Source organism: Vitis vinifera, chromosome 4 (genome assembly GCF_030704535.1).
Source record: "Vitis vinifera cultivar Pinot Noir 40024 chromosome 4, ASM3070453v1".
Taxonomy (NCBI): domain Eukaryota; kingdom Viridiplantae; phylum Streptophyta; class Magnoliopsida; order Vitales; family Vitaceae; genus Vitis; species Vitis vinifera.
This window is the reverse complement of record NC_081808.1, coordinates 21,108,131-21,133,886: the sequence shown is the minus strand read 5'-3', so window position 1 is coordinate 21,133,886 and position 25,756 is coordinate 21,108,131. Positions and strand designations below refer to the sequence as shown.

Below are 25,756 nucleotides of genomic sequence, written 5' to 3'. Positions count from 1 at the left end.
TCAAAGAGCTTGTACATGAAAAAAGATAATACTTAAACAAGAAAGCAAAAATGTCTTAGCAGGTGGAGAATATGAAAAGGTGTAAAATCAAATCTCCTTTGTTAGCCAAAATTAATTAAGAAAATTTTAGCTGTGATGTCAGTTTAGAGTGATGTGTCGCACGAGGAGGACATGAAGAGTGAAGCAAATAGGGTCAAATAAAATCCATAAAGAGAAGGAAGCATGCCCAACAGGAGCGCCACGGTACACAGCGCATGCTAGACAAGTCATGGGCCCACTAAAACCATATCCAGATGCTCCCATGCTCAATCTCTTCAATCAACCAAGCTTTCTCATCTTCCTATTACTTTGGTTGGTTAAGAGATTCCTTTATGCTAGGTTTGGTGCTTGAGAAAGAAAAAGTCAAAACAAAAATTCTCTTCATGCCCTGTTTGGTTGCCCAGAAAAGGAATTACAAAAAGTCAAATATTTCAACCTAAAGGAGTAATAGATGATAACATAGATGTGAATGTTTGGGAGCAACTTCAAAGAGAAATGGTTAATGCATCTTGGGATGAGTATATATGATGCCTTCATCAGTTTAGTAGTGCTGTTCACCGGGCTTAGGCCACACTTTTGTGCAGTGCTTTTGGGAGCTCAGTACAGTAGGAGAAAGCATTGTGTTCCTATAATCAGAGACATAAAATTCTTCTTCTCCTATATTTTAGTGAATGTGGGCGTTGGTCTAATAGTCTGTCCTCACAATATCATCAAACTTTCACGTTCGGTTTGAACCATATATTTTCATGGTTGAAGTGACTGATAAGAGCCTTGCCTTTTAGAAGGGGCCAGTTTGTAATTCTTACCTCTCTAAGTCAGCTGTCACTCAGTTCAACATGGTCATGAAAGTCGAGCATTTCCAATAGATGGTATACATTCATGATTGATCTTGATCATAAAACCTTTACATCACCATTTGATTGGGACACAGTCATCAGTTCGGCTTCTCCTAAGAATTAATTCTTCATTTCAATCCTTCAAAAAAAAATTGTTGTTACTTGATTAGATCGACATTCCACCCTCAGCCTAGTTTGTTGTGGAATTTTTATCAACAACTTAAAGAGTTCAGTATCCATTCTCAAAGCCTAAGAAACCAGCAAATTAAGTAGAGATGAAGTTGTTATCTTAGGTCTTTCTCATTTTCTCTATCTTGGTCTACGAAGATTGTTACTGTTAATATTCTGAGATGAAATATCATTTCTGCTCCCAATGTTACGTACGTAGCCATAGATGGGGTTGTGTTTTTTATAGGTCTATGTATCATTTTACAAGAACAAGAAGATTATGTAGAAGATGGTTGCTTGTTTAGGTCTGTATGTGCATCACTTCATATGTCGATTAACGTCATGGAATGGGTAAGCAAGAGAAGGAGAGGTATTTAACAACCAAATTTTTACAAATATATGTCCGAAGATTCATTAAGCCTTAAACATTGAAAATAATACCCATAAAAGTCTTCCGTCTTTCCACTCTTCATTTCTCAAATACACATATTCCGATGTCGCAGTCTGAGCTTGAATTCAAGAACCCATTTAGCTTGTTGGCTTCATCCCTACTACTCTGCAATAACAGCAACGCCATATCCGAATTATGATGTGCTCCAAAGCTTGAAACGCCATCACCCTCATATCTGTCTTCTTGACTCAACTGAGAAGCAACAAACTTGTCGAGGGCCCTCCAATCTGTGACTTTCTCAGCGTTGTTGCACCCTCTAGTCTGATCTTCCTCCTCATTGTTTTCTGATATTAAAGAAACTGAACTTGGCCTCTTCATTAATGGCAGAGATGGGCTTTCTAGCTGAGGAAGCTGCACAAAGTGTTCGGTAGCGTGCATGAAATTCAAATTATCTGCCTCTATCTCTTGCTTACACAAGAAATTCTGCCCCAGATAGTTCTGGGGCTGCCTTGAGATGTAATCAATTGGATCCATGACTGTGCTCACACCACTTGGTTCATCGTAGAAGTAGCTTGTGTCCCACCCTTCAATGCTCTTGCTTTGGCTGGTGGTTCTCTTTTTGAATGCTCGGCAGACTACCCATCCTTCTTCCTGCAAAAGCTTCACACAGAAATTTGTTAGATAAACTCAAAAAAATAAAAAATAAAAACTTTTCCAGTCTTTTCAAATTTTTTTTTCTCTAGCATAAAGGAGGTTGAGAAGTTCATCCTTATTCAAGAAAGAAAAGTGGTTTTCCCTTTCTCTTTTATGGTATATTTTCTTTAAGCTTTTGCGAGTCTTCTTTCTGTTTGGTAAAGAGAAATGGTAGCGGGTCAAAGGCTACTGATCAGAGTCTAAAACTGAGTGGAGAATTGGAATTTTTCTTTTGACAAAATGAATAATAACCAGAATGTTCCCACCAGAAAAAAGGAATGAAAAAAGAAAGGGATTCATATGCTTTTAAAATACAAGCTTTTGACTTGAGGTTGTAAACTCGTGATTGATGAAGTCATGCCTCTTTTTTCTGGCCAAACATTCACTGTAGTAAGATTGCAGATACATGAAAGCAAAAGCGATTACGTTTAGTTTGTAAAAAAAGGGGTTCTGGGATCCAATTAAAAGTGAAGAAAAAATATTGATTTCTTATTCAGGTTAGGTATGATGATGAATTTATGAGGCACTCACCATCTTGCCCCAAAACATGAAAGAGAGAGCTAATTATAGATGAACTGTTAGTAGTGAATTCCAAACCCTTGTCCATACACAAAAACTATGGGAAAAAGAAAGTGGCAATACTCATGTTCTTGACGACTATTAAGAGAACTTTCACCTTTCAGTAACATCTACGGGGTGAGACTTTTCTCAAACATCCCACTTAATGGCTAAATGGAATGATTGAAAGACAGGAAAGAGGTTGCATGATGGCAAGGGTTGATTAATTAGTCAAAAAAAGGAAGGTTATACTTGCCTGTGGAGGTCCATTCTCTTCCGATTCGAGCCTGTACTCGTGCATAATCCAGTCAGTTTTCTGCCCATTGGGCGCTCGCCCTTTGTAAAAGACGAGGGTTTTCCTCATGCCGATGAGTTTTGTCTTATCATACACTGCTTTGTCTCGTCCCGTCGCCTTCCAAAACCCAGCCATGGTCGCTCTATTGGTCCTCGTCCCCGTTGGATATTTCTTATCCTTGTGGCTGAAGAAATACCACTCATTCTGCTCTTCATACCCGATCCGGCATCTCTCTGTCCATTATAATTCAGATCAATTATTCGCTTTGAACAAGGAAAACACAACGGATTTACTTATCAGAAATGCGATGGCTAGCTTATGAAAGTGTTAGCCAGGAGCCTAGAATCGATTCCAGTTTCTGCCAATTAATCCTAGATCAACCACAGATCCAGGAAGGGCAGTCCAGGAAAAATCATCTGAATTATAATATGGTGCAACCAGTGACACAGTTGTGGAGCTAACTAGGGAAGAATATATGAAACACCACCCATGCTGAAGGTGAGTTCTTGGAGGCATTAGATTTGAAAAAGAAACCCATTATAGGTTTTGCAAAAAAGAAAAAGGGAAAATTATCCAGGATGACATAAACCCTAATGAGACTGATCTGAGCTAGACTGGGGTGGTGTGGGATGATATTCCAGTATAAAAAGACAAGAAGGAAAGGAAGGAAGAAGGTGAGTCAGTACCTTGGAGGTCCCAAGGTTCAATCCTATACAGATCGATATCCCTGATAACGTCGAGATCAATCTTTTGTGATGCGACCTTCTTCTTGAGGTAATAGCCAACAAGTTCCTCGTCAGTGGGGTGGAATCGAAATCCTGGAGGGACGCATGATTCCATAGAGTCCATCATATCCACTGCAACTGCATCAAATTCACCACCAAAACAAAACACCACCCTTTAGTCCATCATCTTTAAATCATAAGCGATATAAAAGAGAGAGGATAGAAGCCAAAAAACCAGAAGCAAAAGGCTAAAAAGGCATAACAAAAATTAGAAACCTCTAAAAGGAAATAATGAACCCTCCAAATCAAAAGGTGACAAGTGTTATCAGATATAATCATCAAGCCATTTGGTGGTGAGCAACACTCACCATGTATCTCCCAAAGGAATTAAGCGCGTGTTATAAACAAAACCTATTTTTTCACATTCAATGATTTTTCTAGGGATAAAAGAAGAAGAGATGAAAAGGAAAAGAAAACCGAATCATGAGAGTTTGTTTTTGATAAAAACCAAGAGGAGTTGGAGCTTTGCCACTGAATGTGCAGTTCTGAAGAAACGGACAAGTAGAGGTTTGAACTAATGATGTTGTCTTGTGTAGGTGAATGGTGGAAATGATGCATCAAGAACCGGGTTTTCATTACAATATTATATAAAAAAACATATTTTATCATTATCTAAATTAAATATAAACACACACCTAAAAGAGAAACTGAAAATGCCTAAATTACTTCAGTTGAAAATTCTTATTCCTAAATAATTTTTAAAAAAAGAAACCCGCAGCTCTTAGATTAGAGGGGAACTTATTCTTCCATTTTATATTAGAAGGTTCAGTGGCGAAAATGGACAAGGTGGATGACGTTATCACAATTTAGCATGCGTTTCTCGAAAGAGAAAAGGCTAAGATGCAAAAAGAAGGGCATCGTTCCAGAGGATCAAGGCTGCCATAGGTGGACAAGAAAAAGAGAAAAGAAAGCACTCTCAAGCGACTCTTGCAGGGCCTCATGTCTCACTCCAGAAACGGGACTCTGACCCTCTTGTCTCTTTGTCTGGAATTTCCATAGCACACCTGACTTTGATGGACTGCAGAGAAAAATGCTCATCTAATTAACAACAAAATTACTTTTTTTTTTCCCGGTAGAACTCCTTCTCAAGATGGGGCGAATTTATTCTGCAAAGGTGGGTGCCTGGGAGAGATGATCATCGAAACTGTTCCCAGACCTGAATTTTGCTTTGGAATTTGGGTATATGCTGAAGAGGGAAACAAAAATCTAGCCAACAGAAAACGCGTGTGCAGGAGAAGGGTGAGTTTGATGGGCGTACCCCCCATTAAATGAAGAGACATAAACATTCTAACCATCTTTCACCAAATCTTATCCTTGTTCAGGTGTCTTGTTCAATTTGTGTTTTTCCTCTCTTAAGACCAAAAGTGAAAGAGACAAAAATGGGTTATGAATCTAAAACGAAATCTAGGTGACTGAGGTGATGTGCTGAGGGAGGTAATGTGGGCAGAAATGATAGGAAAATCACACAAGGAAGAAACCCTTTGAATTGGGAATTGAAACAATTCTACACCCCCATGTAATTCTATCTTCTTTTCTTGATGTAAAATCTTACTCCCCAGATCTTTTGAAAGCTTCATTCCGTTTGTTGAGACTTATTGAGAGAGAGAGAGAGAGCGCCCACGTAAAACATGACCTCAGTAATGAAGATAATTAAGTGGCAGCAGTTATTATGGAATAAGAGAAGTGTTTGTGAAATCAGAATTTCATTTCCATGCAAAATACCAAAGCTAAAAAAATCAAAATAAAATAGAAGAGGCTTACCTGGGAGTGGTAGTGTAATTAGTAGTTAAAAGACAGGAGAAATAAAGAAGAAGAAGACAAGAGGAGGAGAAGGAGGAAAGAAGATGACAACTTCGGTTGGGACTGAGGAATATGAAGAGAATATAAAAGGAGGAGGGAGGACCGCTCGATTGCGCATGGCTTGATGGTTGTCCCATTTCATGACGTCACCCCCTAGTTCCCTACAGAAACACCTTTTTCTCTCTCCATCTCTTCTCGCGATAATTTCAAACACTCTTCAAGGAGATATCGGCCGTTGGACCTGATAATCCTTCCGCCAAAATTGTTTCTTAAGTCTGTTCGGTAAAGAGAACACCGCTAATCCATTTTTAAGAATAGTTTATAAAAAATAATCTTGATGTTTTATATAATAAATTTGAAATATTTTTATTTTATTTTTTATTTTTTTAAATATGTTTTTAAAATAATTTTTAATATTTAATATTTTACTTTTAATTATTCTATAAATTTATATAATTATTTTTAAAAATAATTTAAAAATATTATAAAATAATTAAAAGATGTTTTTTAAAAACATCTTATTTTATATTTTTAAGAGAAAAAATATAAAATAATTTTTTTTGTTATCAAATATATTTTCTTAATTTAAAAAAATATATATTTAAGTTTAAAAAAATTTAAATAAAATTAATTAATAATACATAAAATATATAAAATGTAAACCCTAGATGATTAATATAAAATAATTAAAATGAAAGACTCCTTCCATCCCCCTAAAATCGTAGACTGCTTGGTTCATCTTGTTATCGTGAAAATATCACGACATGGTGAAAAAAAATATATTTCCAATGACCTTTTTATGTTTTTCCGACTTTCTGACACATCTGCCACGTGGCACCACATGACACCTGCCGCCAGAAGACCGCATCTCTACGCCGAGTTATTCCCCGCTTTTTTCGTGAGTGACTAGCGGCTTTAGCATGGCTCGCCGCTCGGCTTCCTTCGAGTCTTTCCGACCAGGCAGTAAATTTACCAAAAGCTCCTTAAATCGGAAACACTGTGACAGAAAGACATCCTAGATACAAATCGAAACTGGCCAAACACGTTAACCCAAAAGAAACACATGGGGTTGGCAGTTGGGTTGCTTTCAGGGGCAGTCTGGGGAATTTGGAGGAGGAACTGCCGAGTCTAAATGATTTGAAGACAAGCATTTTGGAGAAGGAAGCGTAGAAAAAGCAGAAGAAACGTAGGGTAAGGGACACAATGGGGCCACGTGTAAGTCGGTGGTTGGTGGATAGACACAGTACTTTACGTAGAAGATAAACAAAAATATCCCAAGGCCACACTTTCGATGCTGAGGACCATGGTCTCCACTTCTCATTAATTTTACAAGCCTTTATATTTTCTATAACTATAACTAGTACTTGTATATGTGTAGTTGCGACCTTGTGCCGGCATTACTATATAAGATGGATAACAAGAATCTGTTTCTTCTTTTAATCTCTATAATTAATTATCCTCTTGGATTACTTTTATTGTTATTATATTTGAAGTGGGATGGAATGAATTTGTATTATACTTTTACATTGGCATATAATTCCTCTTCCCAATTCTATACTAAAATATATTTAATGTATGTATCTTTCATTTAATTTTAAAATCGAGCTTTTATGAGTTGATTTTTAGATGGAATATTATGAATATACCTTTCGAATTAATAATCATGTAAATATATTTAATTTTTGCATAGAATCCAAAGGAAACTAGAGAGAAAATGAAGGAAATTAAAGAAAAAAATGAAAGATATAGTCTTTCCATTAGAGTCTTTGTTGGTTTTCTTGTCGTAATTCTTAGTAAAAAAATTAGAAAAAAAAACAAAATAAAATACATAAATTTAATGTGATTCAACAGATTTGTCTAGATCAACGGAAATAGAAAGGAAAACTTTCATTATATCCAAAATTAGGATTACATAAAAAAATGTATTTATATTAATCCTTAGGTATTAAAAATTCAAAAATACATTTGAATCATACCGCGGGGACACCCCTAATCTAGGGTTCTCCCTTACCAATAAAACTATAAGTTTAAATGTCAAATGTTGTCGTTTCATTTTACTCTAACATTTACTCATTTTTCTTTATATATGTCTTTCACTCAATATGAGTCACATACTATAACAGTCTTCTTACAAAAAAAAAATATAAATAGCAAAAAAAGTAGTTTATATATCTATTTAAAAACTATATTATAAAGTAAACATAAATGATGTCTAATAACACAAAGATGAATCCTTCTTGTTAAATAAGATGAGTTGAGATATTGTCGTCTCTAAACATGTCAATTTTCCTCCACATTCACAAGTTGTTCAACAAAACAAAATATGAGTCTTAGTTTTAATATCGATGGTATACACTAATTTACATTTCTACTTTTAATATGGAAGACTCTTCCTTTGGTTTGCACTTTCTCAGAGCTATAAAAGAAAGAAGAAATAGAAGTGGAAAAATATCATTCATAATTAGAGTTGTAATGTGCAAAAACTCTTGTGGAAGTTGAGTTGGACCTTTCTTTATAAAGAATTTAGTATAGACAGTTATAGAAAAATGTTTAAATTATTTTTATTATACAAGAATGTGAAAGAATTGTTTACAAAGGGCATTATGTCATGACGGCAAACAGTGGGTTAAAAAAATCTGATTAAAAAACAGCCAGTATTTGGTTGTAATGATTTAACATACGGAAAATGGCTGTGCTGGGCGGAAAGGGTGGCAATGGAATAAGATGAAAAGAGGATAAGAGACTAGGAGCAATGGAGATGGTAAAGAAGAAGGGCTTGAGCCGGCTCGTGATGTGGACACGAAGGCCACGTAGGAGGGGTGGTGGTGGTCGGCCGTGGTCTCCAATCATGCGGCGGACCGCATCATTGAACTCATGACACCCTCGTGGGTCCCTACCATAAACAAACGCCTCTCAAAGCTGGGGCGGTGACCCAAAAAAAACGACCCAGCCTCTCCCTCTCCCTCTCCGCCTCTCTCACCTTCTCTCAAAGCTAAATGTATAATGTAACCCCCTTCAGAATAAATTTAAAAGAAAAAGAAAAAATGTAGAGATAGTGTTAGCGTAACCAGCAAAAGGAGATCCTTGGGGGTCCTATTAGGATCTTAACTCTTTTGACATGGACACTCCTCCAAACTCTCTCTCAGTAACCTCTAGAACAAACACCTTACCCTGAAAAATTTAATGTTTGTTACTGATTGGTATTTTTAATTTATGGGTTGATGGAGGTTGGTGAATGGAAATGACCATGTAAGTTATAACTACGCTGAATCGATTGTCTCGACCAAACTCTTCATCTTCACTTCTCTCTTTAGCCTTTATACCGAGGTGTGAAACACAAGCCTCGCTCTTTCTAAGAACATGCACTATCATTGCGCACCCCCTTCTACTTGTAGCTACTAATTCCATCATTTTTTAAAAAGTAGGGAGGAAGAATTATGTTAAAAAAAAGTACTTTTTGTCACTCCTAACATTCCACTTAAGATAAAAAAGACTGATTAAACGTGATAAATCAAAGCCAATCTTTTCTTGGTTTTTTATTTTTTATTTTAATTTAAAGCATTAATTTGTGATTGTATGGGATGATATTGATTGATCATCAGCATGTGAATTAGAGTGGCCATCCTACGGCTAATTAATGAATGATAAGGGTTTAGAAGCCAGTGAGTGATTGAAAGATGTAGAATACATTAATCTCAAATGCATGGTTGCATCTGTGGTAACCGTGGCTTTGATAATAGAATCATTAGAAGAGAAAGGAATACGTGGGAAGGGAGAGTATTGGAGGGTGAATTTCAATGACACACGGTGTCGCAAAGGAAGGAGAAAAGGAAAATGGATTCTAGGGAGCAAAGCAATGGATGAAAGAAATGCAGGCAAACGCCCATGTAATTTTAAGTAGTGTATATGGTAATATGTGTAGCATGGGGATTGGTGTGTGGACTGCACATCAGTGCGGTTGAGTGGTGGAGGATTAATGAAAAGTATGATACTGATGAAGAAGTGATTCAGTTGGAGCTGAGGCATGAATGTGAGGACGATGGGGGCATTGATTGAGAAAGAATGGGAAACACAAAGGCATGATGGTAAGAAGGGAGGAGGTGAGGTGAGAGGGGTCCTTGCAGTGGATAGATGATAGATGATAGATGATAGCTAGAAGAATGGGTTGGCTCCGACTCTGCCCCGTGTCGAAGAGACCTTTTCTAAGTTTTCTCAGTGGGGGGTCCAACTCACATTCATCATAAACGCGTTGGAATTGACTCCTTAGATCTGTTGCTTGTGTCGCACAGACATGCTTCTTTTGGTTCTAGACATTTTTTTCTTTTTTCTTTTTTGGCCCTGATAAGCTATATATTCTTTCCGCTGCTTTGTGTTAAAGGCTATGATTCTTCTTGCACTACCTTTTTCTTCCTCATGAATTTTCTTGGTATATGCTTGAAGCTTCCTTGTTTAACCTCAATTAGACTTGTGTTATGTCAACCCAATGATGGTAGGGCACCCGCTTTTGCTCTTCATTTTTAGCCTTTTTTCCCCATCTCATGCCAATATATGGGAGCCAGCCATAGTGCTTCTAATTGAAAAACGGATCGTGCATATATCGATCGCTAGCCACCTGCCTCTGATGAGATTCATTTTAGATTTTTTTTTCTCTCTCCCATGTTTGATTACACTATCAAAAAAAATATAAAAATAAAATTAAAATTAATTAAAAACTTATATATTTTCAAATTATTCAATCTTTATATTGAATAATTTAATTATATGATATAAGTTTTAAGTAACATGCTGAAATAATTTATTAACCTTAAAACTTTTTTTTTTTAAATCACAATTTTTAGGAATCCAACAAAGCTTTCGTGAATAGGGGAATATCAGCAAACTTGCTCTATGTCAATTTTTTTTTTTCAAATAAATTCTTCAATTAATTCTACAAGCATGACACACGGATTTTACATTTTTCTCACAATTTTTAGGAATCAAACATAGTCTTCATGAATGTTGGGATATGGTGAAACTTGCTTTATGTCTCTCTTTTTTTTTTTTTCAAATAAATTCCTCAATTAATTCTATTAAGTAAGCCATACATGGAAGATATTAATATTATTTGCATAAAATAGAATTGGGTTCGAATCCCGTAACCCCGATATGGTGATGCCTCGAACAGGCAAAGAAGTAAGATTTAGATATGATATGACACTACGAGAAAAAACCACTTCAGTAATATCATACTTTAATTTAATAATATAAAATGGAGCTATGAACTTTCAAGGGCAGGACTGATAGAGGAGGAGATAAAGAAAGTACATGGCTTATTACCATGACAACATGAAAAAATAAGTACAATATTAGGCATAAAAATAAAATAAAATAAAATGACTAATTTATCCTTATTCCTAAAAAGGCTAATAATTCTAATATAAGAAATGACTTCAAGGACTAATTTGGTTGCCACAGTGAACATGGGATCATTTTTATTTTACATAACCGTTTGAAATTACATATATGACCAAACCAAAAAATGAAATGAAATCATCATCAAAAAATGGGTAAATTAAATGATGGATCCTAAGAATGACCCCCATCCATGATACTGAATAAGACACACCTAAAAATCTAAAATGCTAGCTAGAGGAAACAGAATTGACCCATCACAAATGTTGTGTAAAGCAGAACCACTCCCATTAGAATGTCCACGTACCCCTATAATTATCCCCATTGATGCTCCTATGGGGCTAGCTGCAACTACATTGTTATTTTTTTACTGTCCCAAACATGTACGTGGCTTGAGATGCAATTCATAATGTTTGAAAATGAACGTGGGGCTCAATTTTTTTTTCTGGTATAGTGTCAAAAATAAAATGTGTGCAATTTCTGAAAGTTACACATGAGAATGCTCATCTTTAATTCATTATACAATCCTCAATAAGCATAATCAATGAGAAAAAAAAAATGTTAAAGCTAACTTTTAGGGTTTCAACAACATTTGTGCGCTATGAGCTTGATTAATGGCAATCATAAAAGCATAAAAATCATGTACACGTCTTTTTATCCGAAACCTAATGACAATGTTTGATTGTTAAGCATCCACCCATTTCTTCTATCCATTGAATTCTTCCCATGTCATTATATACAAAATCCTACTAAATTTTTTGAGCTTTTTCGGTTTTGTTCTTTCAACAATAAATTTTCGGAATTTAGAAGAGTATATTAAAGCTTCATCTTGAATTCTATTTCCCAGGCCCAATGTCGATATGGGTCAGGCCCATTTTTTTGCGATTTCAGGCTGCAGAGTCCACATTCCATAGGGCATAGGTTAAGCTCATTTGGGAACGGACTGGGCCGGGCATGTCAAGTATTTGATCACGTAAGCTCAACCGAAAATCGGCCCCAAAAGACGTATGGCCTAATCCGAATATGAAGGTTGCCTTCCTGGTGCTGAAAGCGTTTAGAAATTGGCCTGATGGGCTGACATCTGTGTAAATGAGGACGAAACGGCGGCGCTCCTGTTAGGGATACGTGTCGAGCAGCACCGCCTTCGGTGCAGATTCAGCAGCCTAGAATTTCACTTGTATGATTGTATCCACAAATTTCAAACCAAGTCAACAAACAAAAGCACCGACGTGTGACGTTCATTCGTATCTCTGTTTAAGCGACGTCGTTTGAAGGTGCTTACCAGTTATTAGTAGGGTTTGGAAGGTTTCTCTGATGGAAGGTGATGGGAGAATGGAGGTGGGACTCGCTTGGCTTCTGAGAGCGGCGTGGATTGCGGGAACATTGCCCATATTGGTCGCTTCAATCCCTTCTTCTCGGCTCAGTCCCGTCCATGGAGTTTTGTCAGGATTCGCAAGTAGAGGCAAGACTCTGCAATCTTCGTCCCAAGTATGTCTGCGTATCCTTTATCTGAGCTCCTTCAATTGGTGATTTTTGTCGGTGTTTTGTTCAGTGATTAAGAATTTCTTACGCTGTCTCAAGGTGCTGCTTTTGGTTGTTTCGAATTGGGTTTGATTTGGGATTACAACTCTGTGGAATTTAAACATCTTGATTTTCCAATGAAATTGATCTTGTGGATTTGAGTTATTTAAATTCAATTCAAATCAAAATTCATTGCGGCGTTCACTTCCAGTTTCAAATTTCCAATTCCATCCAATCAAATGCAGCCTTAGTATTTGTTTAGGATTGGTTGAATGATCTCCCAGCATAAGTGTTGCTTTGCTTTTGCAATCATGGTCAAGTTAATGACAACAGAAAAAAAATTCTGTAAGTGTAGAAGTTGACGGTGCCACAGAGTTTTTTCTCGCATTTTTACTTGGTGGCCGTGGTGTGGACGACAATCTTGCTACTTGCAACATGGTACTATGCATATAAAATGGCACCATTGGATTCTGTGTCATTGGATTACTCCACCATTGCCAGCCACTTGACTGGAGGTTCCCATATACTTTCACTGCACAAGTCTCGTTCTACCTCTGCACAGCACAGATACAGGGTATGGAGACCCGTGTTTTTGCTTTTATTGATGGAACTGCATGTCATGAGGCGTTTATATGAGACGCTATATGTCTTTAACTACAGCAGTTCAGCCCGAATGCACATTTTCGGCTATCTAACTGGCCTTTTGTGAGTTTCTCAAAATCTTTGATTCTTGTTGTTATTGCTAGTGATTTTCTTCTACCATCATTCATTGTTGACGGTTGTGGATGAAAGTTTCTGGATCCCATAAGTTAATTGTTTGGTAAATCCCATGCTAGAATGAATCTTCAATTGATCATAATTTCAATTATCGTATTATAAGTGATTCAACCAGGTGTCTTCATTAGAGTATATTAATGTATTTGGTGCTTTCTGATTTATGGCTAATTTGGATATTGTTACTACTCCTGCTTTTTGGTATATTAGTCTCCCCATAGTTTAGATTCCAGGGTTTGGATATGTGGTAGTTTTACATCCTTTGCTTATTAAGTTATTGTTGTAACTAGTTTAGCTGAGACATCCAGATGACATCTAGGTGATTGATGCTCCCTAGGCAAAATATGACCTATTTCATTAAGAGAACATGGGTTTTATTTCAACTTTCAAGAGAACTTTTTATCCTTGTACATATTATGGTTTGCATATTGTGGGAAATTTGCATTTTATGTCCTGCTCTTGCACTGGTGAAGTCTTTATTCTGCTTGGCAATGTGCAAGTAAGCTTCTTTAACCCCTTCATTGCCAAAGCAGCTAATTTTTCCAGAGATATCCTCATAAGCGTGTACTGTCTTCTTTTTATATTGCGGAACCATCAAGAAGATTCTTGTGTCATAATATTTAAATGTTGTAATGTTTGGTTCCATGAAAGTACTAAGAAAAAGAAAAAAATGTTAAGGAAAATGATTTTTTCACATTTGGTTTACCATGAAAAACATAAAAGAAAACCAAATAAAATTAAAATTAATTAGAAACTTATTTAATTTTAAATTATTTAATCTTTATATAAAAGGGGAAAAATAAATGAAATGAGTTTGAAAAAACATGTAAAAATAATGAATTTTTTATTTTCTTTTATTTTTTCTTTTCTTCAATTTTTCATCTCTAAATTCTTTCCTTGCATTTTCCTTCAAATTTTCCAAGAACCAAACATAAGGTAGAAGATCCCTTATTTTTCACTATCATCTTATGGGGTTCTAATTATTGGAACATTTTCTATTCAGTTGGAGCTTGCTGATTTTGACATTATCCATTCAAGATGATATCAAATTTCAGGAACTTAAGTTTTCAACTCTGATTGACATTAATGAGTCAGTGCTCTTGCAAATTAAAATACCTACTCCAATGTCTCATGGCTTTCATTGATATCTGATTTTTGCAAACTGCATTGCTTCTATCAGGACCTCTGCTTGTAGAATATTGTGAACAGAAATGAACAAGTTATCCATTTATTCTGTTTGGTCATGCACACCCTCTTGAATTATTAAAAACTTAATATGTGAGGCATATAAATGTTTTGATACTATATGGTATGATTACTTTGTTGATCTAGGATTTAATCTATTAGTTGTGAACAAACTGAAAAATTTTTAACTGATGACTTCCATTTTGATTTCGCAAGAGGTTGTCCCCATCTTGGATGGGTGTTGCTACCTAGAAGTGTTGGATGATGAGCCACCAATTTGACAGCAGTATTGCTCATCCGTGATAAACTTAACATGATTATAAATCACCCCCGGACTTACTTCCTATTTATATAAGGAAAACAAAGAGACCTGATAGTAAAACTCTTGCTCATTTACCCCTTTATTATTTCCTCTTTCTCCCAACAACCAAACAAAAGAAAATGCTTTCCTCTGAGTATTCTTTTCTTTTTTCCAATTATGGTAAGAAATTAAGGACCTGTTTGGTAGTTTTTTTTTAAAACAATTCTAAAAAATAGTTTTTGAGAACAATTTTTAAAAACTGTTATCTAATTTTTGTAGAACAAAAGTCTATTTGGAAACCTAAAATGTTTTTAACCTATTTTTAAAGATATTTTAAAAATAATTTTTATATCTAGTTTTTTATTTTTAATTATTCTACATATTTGTATAATTATTTTTTAAATCAACCCTCAGAAAACAAGTGAAAATAACATAAAACAACTAAAAAATGTTCTCTGAAAATACTCTGTTTTCTATTCTTATAAAATAATTTTTTATTGTCAAACGTGTTTTCTATGTTTTTTATTTTGGAGAACAAAAAGCTGTTTTTTAGAACAGTTCCCAAACTGGCCTTAAAGTTTTGGCATGGAACTTAAACCCAAAAAAACTGGGTTTTGAATTTGTTGAACATGTTCATATCCCACTTCATATTCATTTCATCCCCATCAAACTTTCAATGAGTCTGCTCTAGTCATGTCTTTCAAATATTACACTACATGAATTGATTTTAGAACATTAATGACTGACCCTGTTATCAATCTGTAATGTTGGAATAAATAGCAATATTTGTATAATTCTTCCTGCTGTCTATTAATTGTGTTAACCTTATTGCTTTGACCTATATGCAGAACTATGATTTTTATGTATTTTTTTTCCTTATTTTTTTAGTTTCTATATAGCAGCACCCCTTTCTCTTTGCACCTGTTGTGCTGTAGAGGTTTTTAACTTTACAGCTGATCAAGTGGCTGAGATCAATGTTGAAGGCAGAGATTTGTTGTCAATCACTGGGTCTGATTGGTGGGGATATGTGAAGCCTATTACAAAACTTGGATGGTTTGAGTGGATTGGTGCAGCTATATTCATTTGGGGCTGGGTTCATCAATGCCGATGTCATGCAATTCTTGTAAGTCTCACATCTTGTTTTTATCTGCTGATTGTTTTGACTCTTTCTCTAAAAATGCACCACTGGTTAATAAATGAATTTTCCATTTCAGGAACTTCTGTCTGTCTAATAAACCAACTATGAATTAACTAGATGAAACTTCAATCCTTGCATATTCAGCTTTTGCAATGTCTGTCCATATCATTGGCATACTCATTCTATGAAACTTTTTTTTTTTGTGTATTCCTTGTATTGACTTTTTCACTGCTAATTTGATATTCTTGGGTTTTGACCATTCAATTCTAGCATAAAATTTTCTTAGCTGCAGTATTCACTGAACAATAGCACTTGATCTTATTTTGGAGCTTAGGTTTTTTATCCTTAACATTGTACACTCATGTTCTGGTTGATTGGTGATGCATATGAGGAAATGTATAAAAAAATGTGAATGTTAAAACCATATGAACCTGGGATGCTATGGTAAGATTGCAAGTTTTCTTTATCTTTTGCCTTTTTAACAACCAAACTAAGCATAAATTATTTTGTCTTTATCCTTTTTTGGGCTAAGGATAATTATTCTCAAGTTAAAACTTGGACTTTTGTTTGTTACCTTTTCGTAGGCATTTATTTTAAGTTCATTTTCTCTGGTGAGAAGAGAAAGTGCAATAAGTAATGGTTTCTGCACATATATTGTCCTATTCACAATTTTCTGGCCTTGCCAGGGCTCAATACGAAAAGAAAGAACTGGTGAATATCGAATTCCTCATGGTGATTGGTTTGAACTTGTTTCAAGTCCACATTACTTGGCAGAGATGGTATTTCTCTCTCTCTCTCCAAGCTTCATTGTTTCCCCTTATAAGATGTTTACCCTTAGGTTACTATTCAAATCATAACTGGACTTCCTTTACAACATATCCTGAGATAAACATTAGACAATAGCCATGGATACCAACTGTTCTCATCTTAATACATGCTTGCCCTGCTTTTGCACAGGTTATATATGCAGGCTTATTGGTTGCAAGTGGGGCAGCTGACTTCACTATTTGGCTACTTTTTGTATTTGTGGTATTTATTTCCTCTTCAACTCCGCAGAGTATTCTTCTAAGATATATAAACCAGCCCCACCCACACATCTTACTCCTATTTGAACCAATCTTGGGATTTACTTGGTAACTATTTTTGGCAGGTGGCAAATCTGGGCTTTGCAGCTGCAGAAACACAAAGGTGGTACCTCCATAAGTTTGAGGACTATCCACGCAAACGCCGTGCTTGTCTTCCATATATCTACTAGCTGTGTAGTCATCCTTCACAGGCTGCAGAAGACATGGATGCTTCAGATGCTTTCGCATGATCACACAATGTAAACGACTTTAATTTAAATTAGAAGAAAAAATGGTATGTACAGAGAGTCAGGTTTGATAAAATACTAGGAGGTCATATATTGGGGTTTTTTTCTTTTCAATTGAAATGAACAAAGAGATTGGGCTATGGGAAATCCGTTTTCTCCTTGTGAAAATAAGTAGGCTTATACATTTTTTTCTAACCGTATGTTACTCTTTGGCAGTGCCGTAGTGCTAACTTGACAAGTTGTAAGGGCACGGGTGGCTCAGTTTTTGATTGTGATAACCGTTGACCCAAATTTTGGCCACTACCGATGTTGCTTTGGAGCTTCCCCCAATTATATTATTTGTTTGGGATTCCATAGTTTGGTTCTCGAGCCCTTCTATGTGACTGCTTTTTTTATTGGAATACATATATTTTATTTTGTGTAAAGAGATTGACCATCATTTTTTTAATATAATGATTAAAATATCATTATTTTAACACTATGAATGGAAAAAAAACTAACAAGCTACTATTACCCATGTGGAAGTTCTATAAATCAATTTTTTTTCACTTTTATTAAAAAAAGTTATTTGATATTTGATTTTTTAGTTGTTAAAATCAAAATAGATGTGCTTTCTCCAATTCCAAAAGGAAATATGAGAAGTTATTTTGTTGATTTTTTTTCCTTTCCATTAAGATTTAGATTTTGTGATTTTATATTTCATTTTTTGTTTGTTGATTTTTTTTTAAATTATTTTTATTTCTAATGTTTTTCTAGAACCTCGGGTTACCTCATTTATGGTAATACTTCACAAAATAATGGTTGTTAGACCTTTCTATGCCTTAAGTTTATCATTTAGAGGATATGGCTAATGAACTCATGTCACAATTCATTGTGTCATAGTTCTGACTTTATAGATCTAATCAATATGGATATGAAGTTGGGAAAAGTAAAAAAAGGAAGAGATGAAAGCAAATTTCATTAATGGTGATTGATCAATCCACTGCTAATTCACTTTGATATATATTGATTTCTTTGAATGTCATGGTAAAAGATAAATTGATATTTAGTGAATGATAAAAATATTCTTATTGATTGATAATATGTCATATGTTATCATTATATTTATTATTTTCATAATTTCACTTCTCATATGTTTTTCCAAAATATTATTCATATATAAAATTACATATATTATTTTAAAATGAATGAGGAAGATGTAGGTTTTGCAGATCATGAAACCACTCACACTCCGGATAAAAGATACTTTTTAAATTTGACATTAGTAAAGGCTAATGAAAGTACTATATTAGTAGTGTAAACTTGATTGAAGGTTCCAAAAGAGCAAATATTATGCTAACAAATGGAACTAGATTTCATATAAATGATGTTTTATATTTTATTAAATCTATAAGAAATTTGTGCAGTTTTAAAGATTTCCATAGAAGTGAGTATTTGATTAAAACTATTAATAAAGTAATATAGAATATCTTTAAACTACTTTCATTATTTCTAGTTAAAAACTTATGGCAGAAAAACTCTCAACTTTCTCCTTTGGGTTGAATCATACAACCAAAAAGCTGACCAAGTCAAATGTTATTGTGAACAAGAAGTTCAACGACCTAAAAATATTTATACTTTGACATGATCAATTAGGTCACTTAAGGTTTTCAATGATATGTCAAATCATAAAATATTCACATGCACATCAATTATAGAGCTAGAAGATTATTTTGTCTCGATGAATATTCATTGAGACATATTCTTTTAATGTAATAGCCATGAAGAGTTTCTTTTAATGTAATAGCCATGAAGAGTGTTATATATAAGCCGGTAAATGATCACCACATAAAATGACTTGAAGTTCATTTTAATGGATTTTCATCTACTCATCTTAAAAATGAGTATTAAATGGAGGTCATTTGTAAACCTTTCTCATCTCCCATATACATTTATCTCAGTATCTATATATTTCTTTTTATTTGTCTTTATAACGTGTATTTCATTTATTCTCATTTTATAACATTATCAAATTATTAACTTAATATTTTGTTTTTATAAAGTATTTTTTTTATTATCTTACAAATGAAATCTTCAATAACTAGTCTCCTTAGGTTAAATAAAATGCAATTTTTTTTTTTGAATTCAAAGAATAAAAAGTTATTCATATTTTTTGAAATATATTTATTGAGGATGCATGCAAGAAAGAAGATTGAGCTTAATGCAAATGGCTAAAATATCTTCACTTTATATGATTATCAATTAAATAAAAAGTTGTTTTCTTATTCTAATTTTTCCAAAAATATAAGTTTCATGTCTCTTTTAAAATAATAATTTGAAAGAGCCTTTTTTTTTTTTTAATTATGGATTATTATTATTTTTTCAATTTGAAGCCATGTTTGAAAAACATGGATTATGAGAATCTCAAAACTAAAGGAAAGAAATTACTTTTTTAAAATATGTTTTTTGAATTTATAGTAAAGTTTGCAATTTTAAGATGTGATCCATACAAAGTTTTGAAACCATAAATTTTAAGTACCATTTTAAACTAATGTTAAAAATAATAATAATAAGCACATATCATCAAAAAGGACTATTGTGAGTTGTTTTAAAAAGACCTAAAAAATATATCTTAATATTTTCATGGAAAGAAACATCAACTTGAATCAAAACTCTAAACTTTTGGTTAAATTGGTGATTGGGTAAAGTAAAATATTAAAATAGATAAAATAGGGTATGTAGTTTACGGGCATATTTTCATATATATATTTACCTATTTATTTGTTAAATATTTTAAAATTGTCATATGCCTATATAATTACACAAAAAGGGAAATTTTTTATTTTTATTTGGTTACTATCATTTTGTGTTCAAAACAGTTATTATTTATGCATTTTTTTTTTCTCGTCAAGTGATATTAGAGCTAGATTATTCTTTAGGTGATTTTTTGTGCTAATTAAATGGAGGAATGAAGTGTTTCTAATATCATGGTGCATCTTTTTTTGTACTTATAATATTCTTGTTCCGGTGTAAACCACATTAGCAAATAAGTAAAGGAACAAGACTAACATAAGAAATAAGAAAAATTGAGGGCAAATAAGAAAAAAAATAAGAATAATACAAGAAACAAAAAACATTTATATTTGATGATTCTATGTCCTTTAACCATATTAAAAATGATAACGAATGTGTTCTTGTCCACCTATATAACCTCAAGGGGAGGATCATTTGGATCAGGTCATGACACATAGCTCTAATAGAAACAAGTGTACTCAATAATATTTTATCACATCATACTTTGTGGCTCCAACTTAACCCTTAGTACATGAATTTCCTATAATATATATATTCTTGCATCAAAGGAGGAAAAAATTGTTACAAAATATTTTTATGAAATTAGACCTTATTTCACTGCGCATCTTTTCCATATCACTTCAAAGTTTTTTAGTTTTATGTTGGAATATATTCGAATCTTTTTTATCTCACTTCCAGCGTATGTAGATTGTTGTGAATCTATGTATATATGGCATGCTGCACAAGTATTGCACGAAAACTTAGAAGAGAAAGAAAAATAGATGGAGAAAAAAAGTGTGGGTTATTTGGCTCTATGTACACAATCCAATAGTAGTTTTTTTTCCTATTGGTAATTGTAAATCTCTAGTGTTTTTTAGACAAGAACTGGTTTGTCCATTATTTTCATAATGAAAAATTTTCTAACCAAGCTAGGTCTAATGGTTTTTTTTTTCCTTCACATTGGATGGTTTTTACTAGACAAAAATTCGATGTCTTGATTTTTCTTATTTACCTACTTATTTGTTAAATATTTCAAAATTGTCATATGCCTATATAATTACACAAAAAGGGAAAATGTTTATTTTTATTTCATTGCTATCATTTTGTGTTCAAAACAGTTATTATTTATGCATATATATATATATATATATATATATATATATATATATATATATTTCTAATGGCATAATTTGCTAGACTCCTTACATCAAGATGCGAATCACAACAAGACTCACAATTGAAATAGAAATAAGGGTACCTATGCAGTATTTTATTACATCATACTTTGCAGCTTCTAACTAAGCCCTTAGTGCATGAATTTCCTAGGATTAAGAAAAAGAAGACAACCCGAAAAAACTTTAGAAAACAAAAACAAAGATTGAACCTCATAGATATCCAAGTAATGAAAAACATTTCTCAGTTACACGTGATACTCACCTGATTAGTTTCTGCATTCTGATTTGCTAACTCAGCCCTTATCATAGCAATGACTTTGTTAATTTCATACTTGTGTTACAATGAATGTCATTGTCCTATTGAAGAAGTATAAAAAATATTTATCCTTACATCATATAAGGAAAAAAATGTTGCAAAGTATCTTTGTGAAACCAAACCTTAGTTCACTGTGCATCTTTTCTATATCACTTTGAAGTTACTCAGTTTCATGTTGCAAGAAAGAAAAATGATCTCACTGCTTTATTGTTTGTTGAGATTGAGTCAAAATACATGACATGGAATTGCTACTATAGTTTAAATGAAAAAACAATACATTCGAATCTTTTCTATCTCACTTCCAACATATGTAGATTGTTGTGAATCTATATATATATATATATATATATATAGTCTATTGCACAGGTATTGCACGAAAACTTAGAAGAAAAAGAAAAATAAATAGAAAAAAAAAGTGTGCGTTATTTGGCTTTGTGTACATAATCCAATAGTAGTTTTTTTTTTTTCCTATTGCTAATTGTAAATCTCTATTGTTTTTTCGACAAGAATTGGTTTGTCCATTATTTTCATAATGAAAAATTTTCTAACCAAGCTAGGTCTAATGGGTTTTTTTTTTCCTTCACATTGGATGGTTTTTACCAGACAAAAATTCGATGTCTTAATTTTTCTTATTTACCTATTTATTTGTTAAATATTTCAAAATTGTCATATGCATATATAATTACACAAAAAGGGAAAATGTTTATTTTTATTTCATTGCTATCATTTTGTGTTCAAAATAGTTATTATTTATGCATATATATATATATATATATATATATATATATATATATATATATATATATATATATCTAATGGCATGATTTGCTAGACTCCTTACATCAAGATGCGAATCACAACAAGACTCACAATTGAAATAGAAATAAGGGTACCTATGCAGTATTTTATTACATCATACTTTGCAGCTTCTAACTAAGCCCTTAGTGCATGAATTTCCTAGGATTAAGAAAAAGAAGACAACCCGAAAAAACTTTAGAAGACAAAAACAAAGATTGAACCTCATAGATATCCAAGTAATGAAAAACATTTCTCAGTTACACGTGATACTCACCTGATTAGTTTCTGCATTCTGATTTGCTAACTCAGCCCTTATCATAGCAATGACTTTGTTAATTTCATACTTGTGTTACAATGCATGTCATTGTCCTATTGAAGAAGTATAAAAAATATTTATCCTTACATCATATAAGGAAAAAAATGTTGCAAAGTATCTTTGTGAAACCAAACCTTAGTTCACTGTGCATCTTTTCTATATCACTTCAAAGTTACTCAGTTTCATGTTGCAAGAAAGAAAAATGATCTCACTGTTTTATTGTTTGTTGAGATTGAGTCAAAATACATGACATGGAATTGCTACTATAGTTTAAATGAAAAAACAATACATTCGAATCTTTTCTATCTCACTTCCAACATATGTAGATTGTTGTGAATCTATATATATATATATATATATATATATATATATATATATATATATATATATATATATATAGTCTGTTGCACAGGTATTGCACGAAAACTTAGAAGAAAAAGAAAAATAAATAGAAAAAAAAAGTGTGCGTTATTTGGCTTTGTGTACATAATCCAATAGTAGTTTTTTTTTTTTTGCTATTGCTAATTGTAAATCTCTAGTGTTTTTTCGACAAGAATTGGTTTGTCCATTATTTTCATAATGAAAAATTTTCTAACCAAGCTAGGTCTAATGGGTTTTTTTTTCCTTCACATTGGATGGTTTTTACCAGACAAAAATTCGATGTCTTGATTTTTCTTATTTACCTATTTATTTGTTAAATATTTCAAAATTGTCATATGCATATATAATTACACAAAAAGGGAAAATGTTTATTTTTATTTCATTGCTATCATTTTGTGTTCAAAACAGTTATTATTTATGCATATATATATATATATATATATATATATATATATATATATATATATATATATATCTATATATATATATATCTAATGGCATGATTTGCTAGACTCCTTACATCAAGATGCGAATCACAACAAGACTCACAATTGAAATAGAAATAAGGGTACCTATGCAGTATTTTATTACATTATACTTTGCAGCTTCTAACTAAGCCCTTAGTGCATGAATTTCCTAGGATTAAGAAAAAGAAGACAACCCGAAAAAACTTTAGAAGACAAAAACAAAGATTGAACCTCATAGATATCCAAGTAATGAAAAACATTTCTCAGTTACACGTGATACTCACTTGATTAGTTTCTGCATTCTGATTTGCTAACTCAGCCCTTATCATAGCAATGACTTTGTCAATTTCATACTTGTGTTACAATGCATGTCATTGTTCTATTGAAGAAGTATAAAAAATATTTATTCTTACATCATATAAGGAAAAAATTGTTGCAAAGTATCTTTATGAAACCAAACCTTAGTTCACTACGCATCTTTTCTATATCACTTCGAAGTTTCCCAGTTTCATGTTGCAAGAGAGAAAAATGATCTCACTGCATTATTGTTTGTTAAGATTGAGTCAAAATACCTGACATGAAATTGCTACTATAGTTTAAATGAAAAAACAATACATTCGAATCTTTTCTATCTCACTTCCAACATATGTAGATTGTTGTGAATCTATATATATATATAGTATGCTGCACAGGTATTGCACGAAAACTAATACCACCTCTGCGATCCAGTTCTTAGCTTCTTTTTCTTCGCCTTTTGGATATTGCAGAAGATCTGATTATCGGTCGTTTTCTCAGTTCGTGAAGTCTAACGGAGGACGATTTTTCCTAGTTGACACATTGGCTCTGATAATCATATTCATATTTTCTTTGTTGTTTCAGTTTTTAGTTATAATCTTGATTTGCATTTTCGTTTTCCAAGAAAATAAAAAAATGATATTTAAATTGTATTTCCAAGAATTATGGAAATAAGAACTAGGCTCATTTTTCAGTGTAGATTTTATTTTCTAGTATGGAAACTAAAGAAAAGTTGTATGATTCAAGAATATAATTTCTATTACTTCTCTGCAACCAAATTAAGCAAAGAGTTTAATCTCGGATGGAATTCAAGAATCACTAATGACATGGTGTCTTGTCTCAGGTTAGGAAATTAGAAGTTCAGGGCATACCGTCAAAACATGCTGAGGCCATAACATCTACCATAACTGAAGTCTTGAATGGTAGTTTGGAGAATGTGGCTCAGTCCTTGGTTTCTAAGGGCGAAATACAGAAAGTAAGGTTTATTGATTCTGGGGTGCCTATAGGTCCATGGCTTGTTATGCTCCATGTTTATATATAAGACATGTCAACAGCTTTAGGCTTTTATAATTACAATGTTAAATTTCATTTTCTGGTATTGTTAATTCACATGCATTCATGTTGCCTACAGATTGAAATGACTCAAGAATCCAATTTGTCCAAATTCAAATCTGAAGTTGAAAGCTCTCAGGTACTGGCTTATTTAGCAAGTGATAACCTTTTTCATGACTGAATATCTATTCTGGAATGGTATTCTGTATCCTCTTTCAAAATCTATTGGTTGAGCATTGTTTCTGGTGTTATAGGGAAATTATTTAGTTCCAGATCATCACATAACATTTTTAGTGCATTTCCTGTTGAACCAAATTTTAGGATTATTTGTGATGATGATATCATAGCATTGTAAGATAAAACGTTAAGACGTTAATTACCTCTATAAACCTTGCATCTTTGTCACAATATTTGTAATTACATTTGTAGTGAAACAAATGTTTAGTGTTATTGAGATACAACCAGTGGTATTTGACTTCATTCGAATCTATACATATTTTTCTTTACTTATTATATTCTTGTTCCGATGTAAACCACATTAGCAAATAAGTAAAAGAACAAAATTACCATAAAAAATAAGAAAAATTGAGGGCAAATAAAAAAAAAAGAATAATACAAGAAACAAGAAACATTTATATTTGATGATTCTATGCCCTTTAACCATATTAAAAATGATAACGAATGTGTTCTTGTCGACCTATATAAGCTCAAGGGGAGGGTCATTTGGAGCAAGTCATGACACATAGCTCTAATAGAAACAAGTGTACCCAATAATATTTTATCACATCATACTTTGTAGCTCTAACTTAACACTCAGTACATGAATTTCCTCTAATATATATATATATATATATATATATTCTTACATCAAATGAGGAAAAAATAGTTACAAAATATTTTTATGAAATTAGACCTTATTTCACTACACATATTTTCCATATCACTTCAAATTTTTTAGTTTTATGTTGCAATACATTTGAATCTTTTCTATCTCACT

The 25,756-nt window shown here is 33.0% G+C and overlaps 2 protein-coding genes across 4 annotated transcripts; one reads left to right on the top strand and one right to left on the bottom strand.

The window, feature by feature from the left end:
- Positions 1–1,391: 1,391 nt before the first annotated feature.
- Positions 1,392–5,620, bottom strand: LOC100243701 (NAC domain-containing protein 37). Of its 2 annotated transcripts, none has more exons than XM_059736444.1 (4): positions 5,527–5,620; positions 3,667–3,843; positions 2,938–3,213; positions 1,392–2,081 (listed from the first exon to the last, which is right to left on the bottom strand). In XM_059736444.1, exons 2-4 carry the CDS (start codon positions 3,830–3,832, stop codon positions 1,513–1,515), a joined length of 1,011 nt encoding a protein of 336 aa, XP_059592427.1. In that variant the 5' UTR covers positions 3,833–3,843; positions 5,527–5,620; the 3' UTR covers positions 1,392–1,512. The 2 variants fall into 2 exon arrangements, with proteins under 2 accessions (XP_059592427.1, XP_059592428.1); XM_059736445.1 differs by lacking the exon at positions 5,527–5,620 and adding an exon at positions 4,074–5,438.
- A 6,366-nt stretch (positions 5,621–11,986) lies between these two features.
- On the top strand, positions 11,987–17,355 carry LOC100243811 (polyprenol reductase 2). Of its 2 annotated transcripts, XM_002270400.5 has the most exons (6): positions 11,987–12,444; positions 12,833–13,182; positions 15,626–15,860; positions 16,562–16,654; positions 16,833–16,904; positions 17,026–17,355. In XM_002270400.5, exons 1-6 carry the CDS (start codon positions 12,271–12,273, stop codon positions 17,128–17,130), a joined length of 1,029 nt encoding a protein of 342 aa, XP_002270436.2. In that variant the 5' UTR covers positions 11,987–12,270; the 3' UTR covers positions 17,131–17,355. The 2 variants fall into 2 exon arrangements, with proteins under 2 accessions (XP_002270436.2, XP_059592426.1); XM_059736443.1 differs by having other exon boundaries at positions 12,009–12,444; positions 16,833–17,355.
- Positions 17,356–25,756: the final 8,401 nt, after the last annotated feature.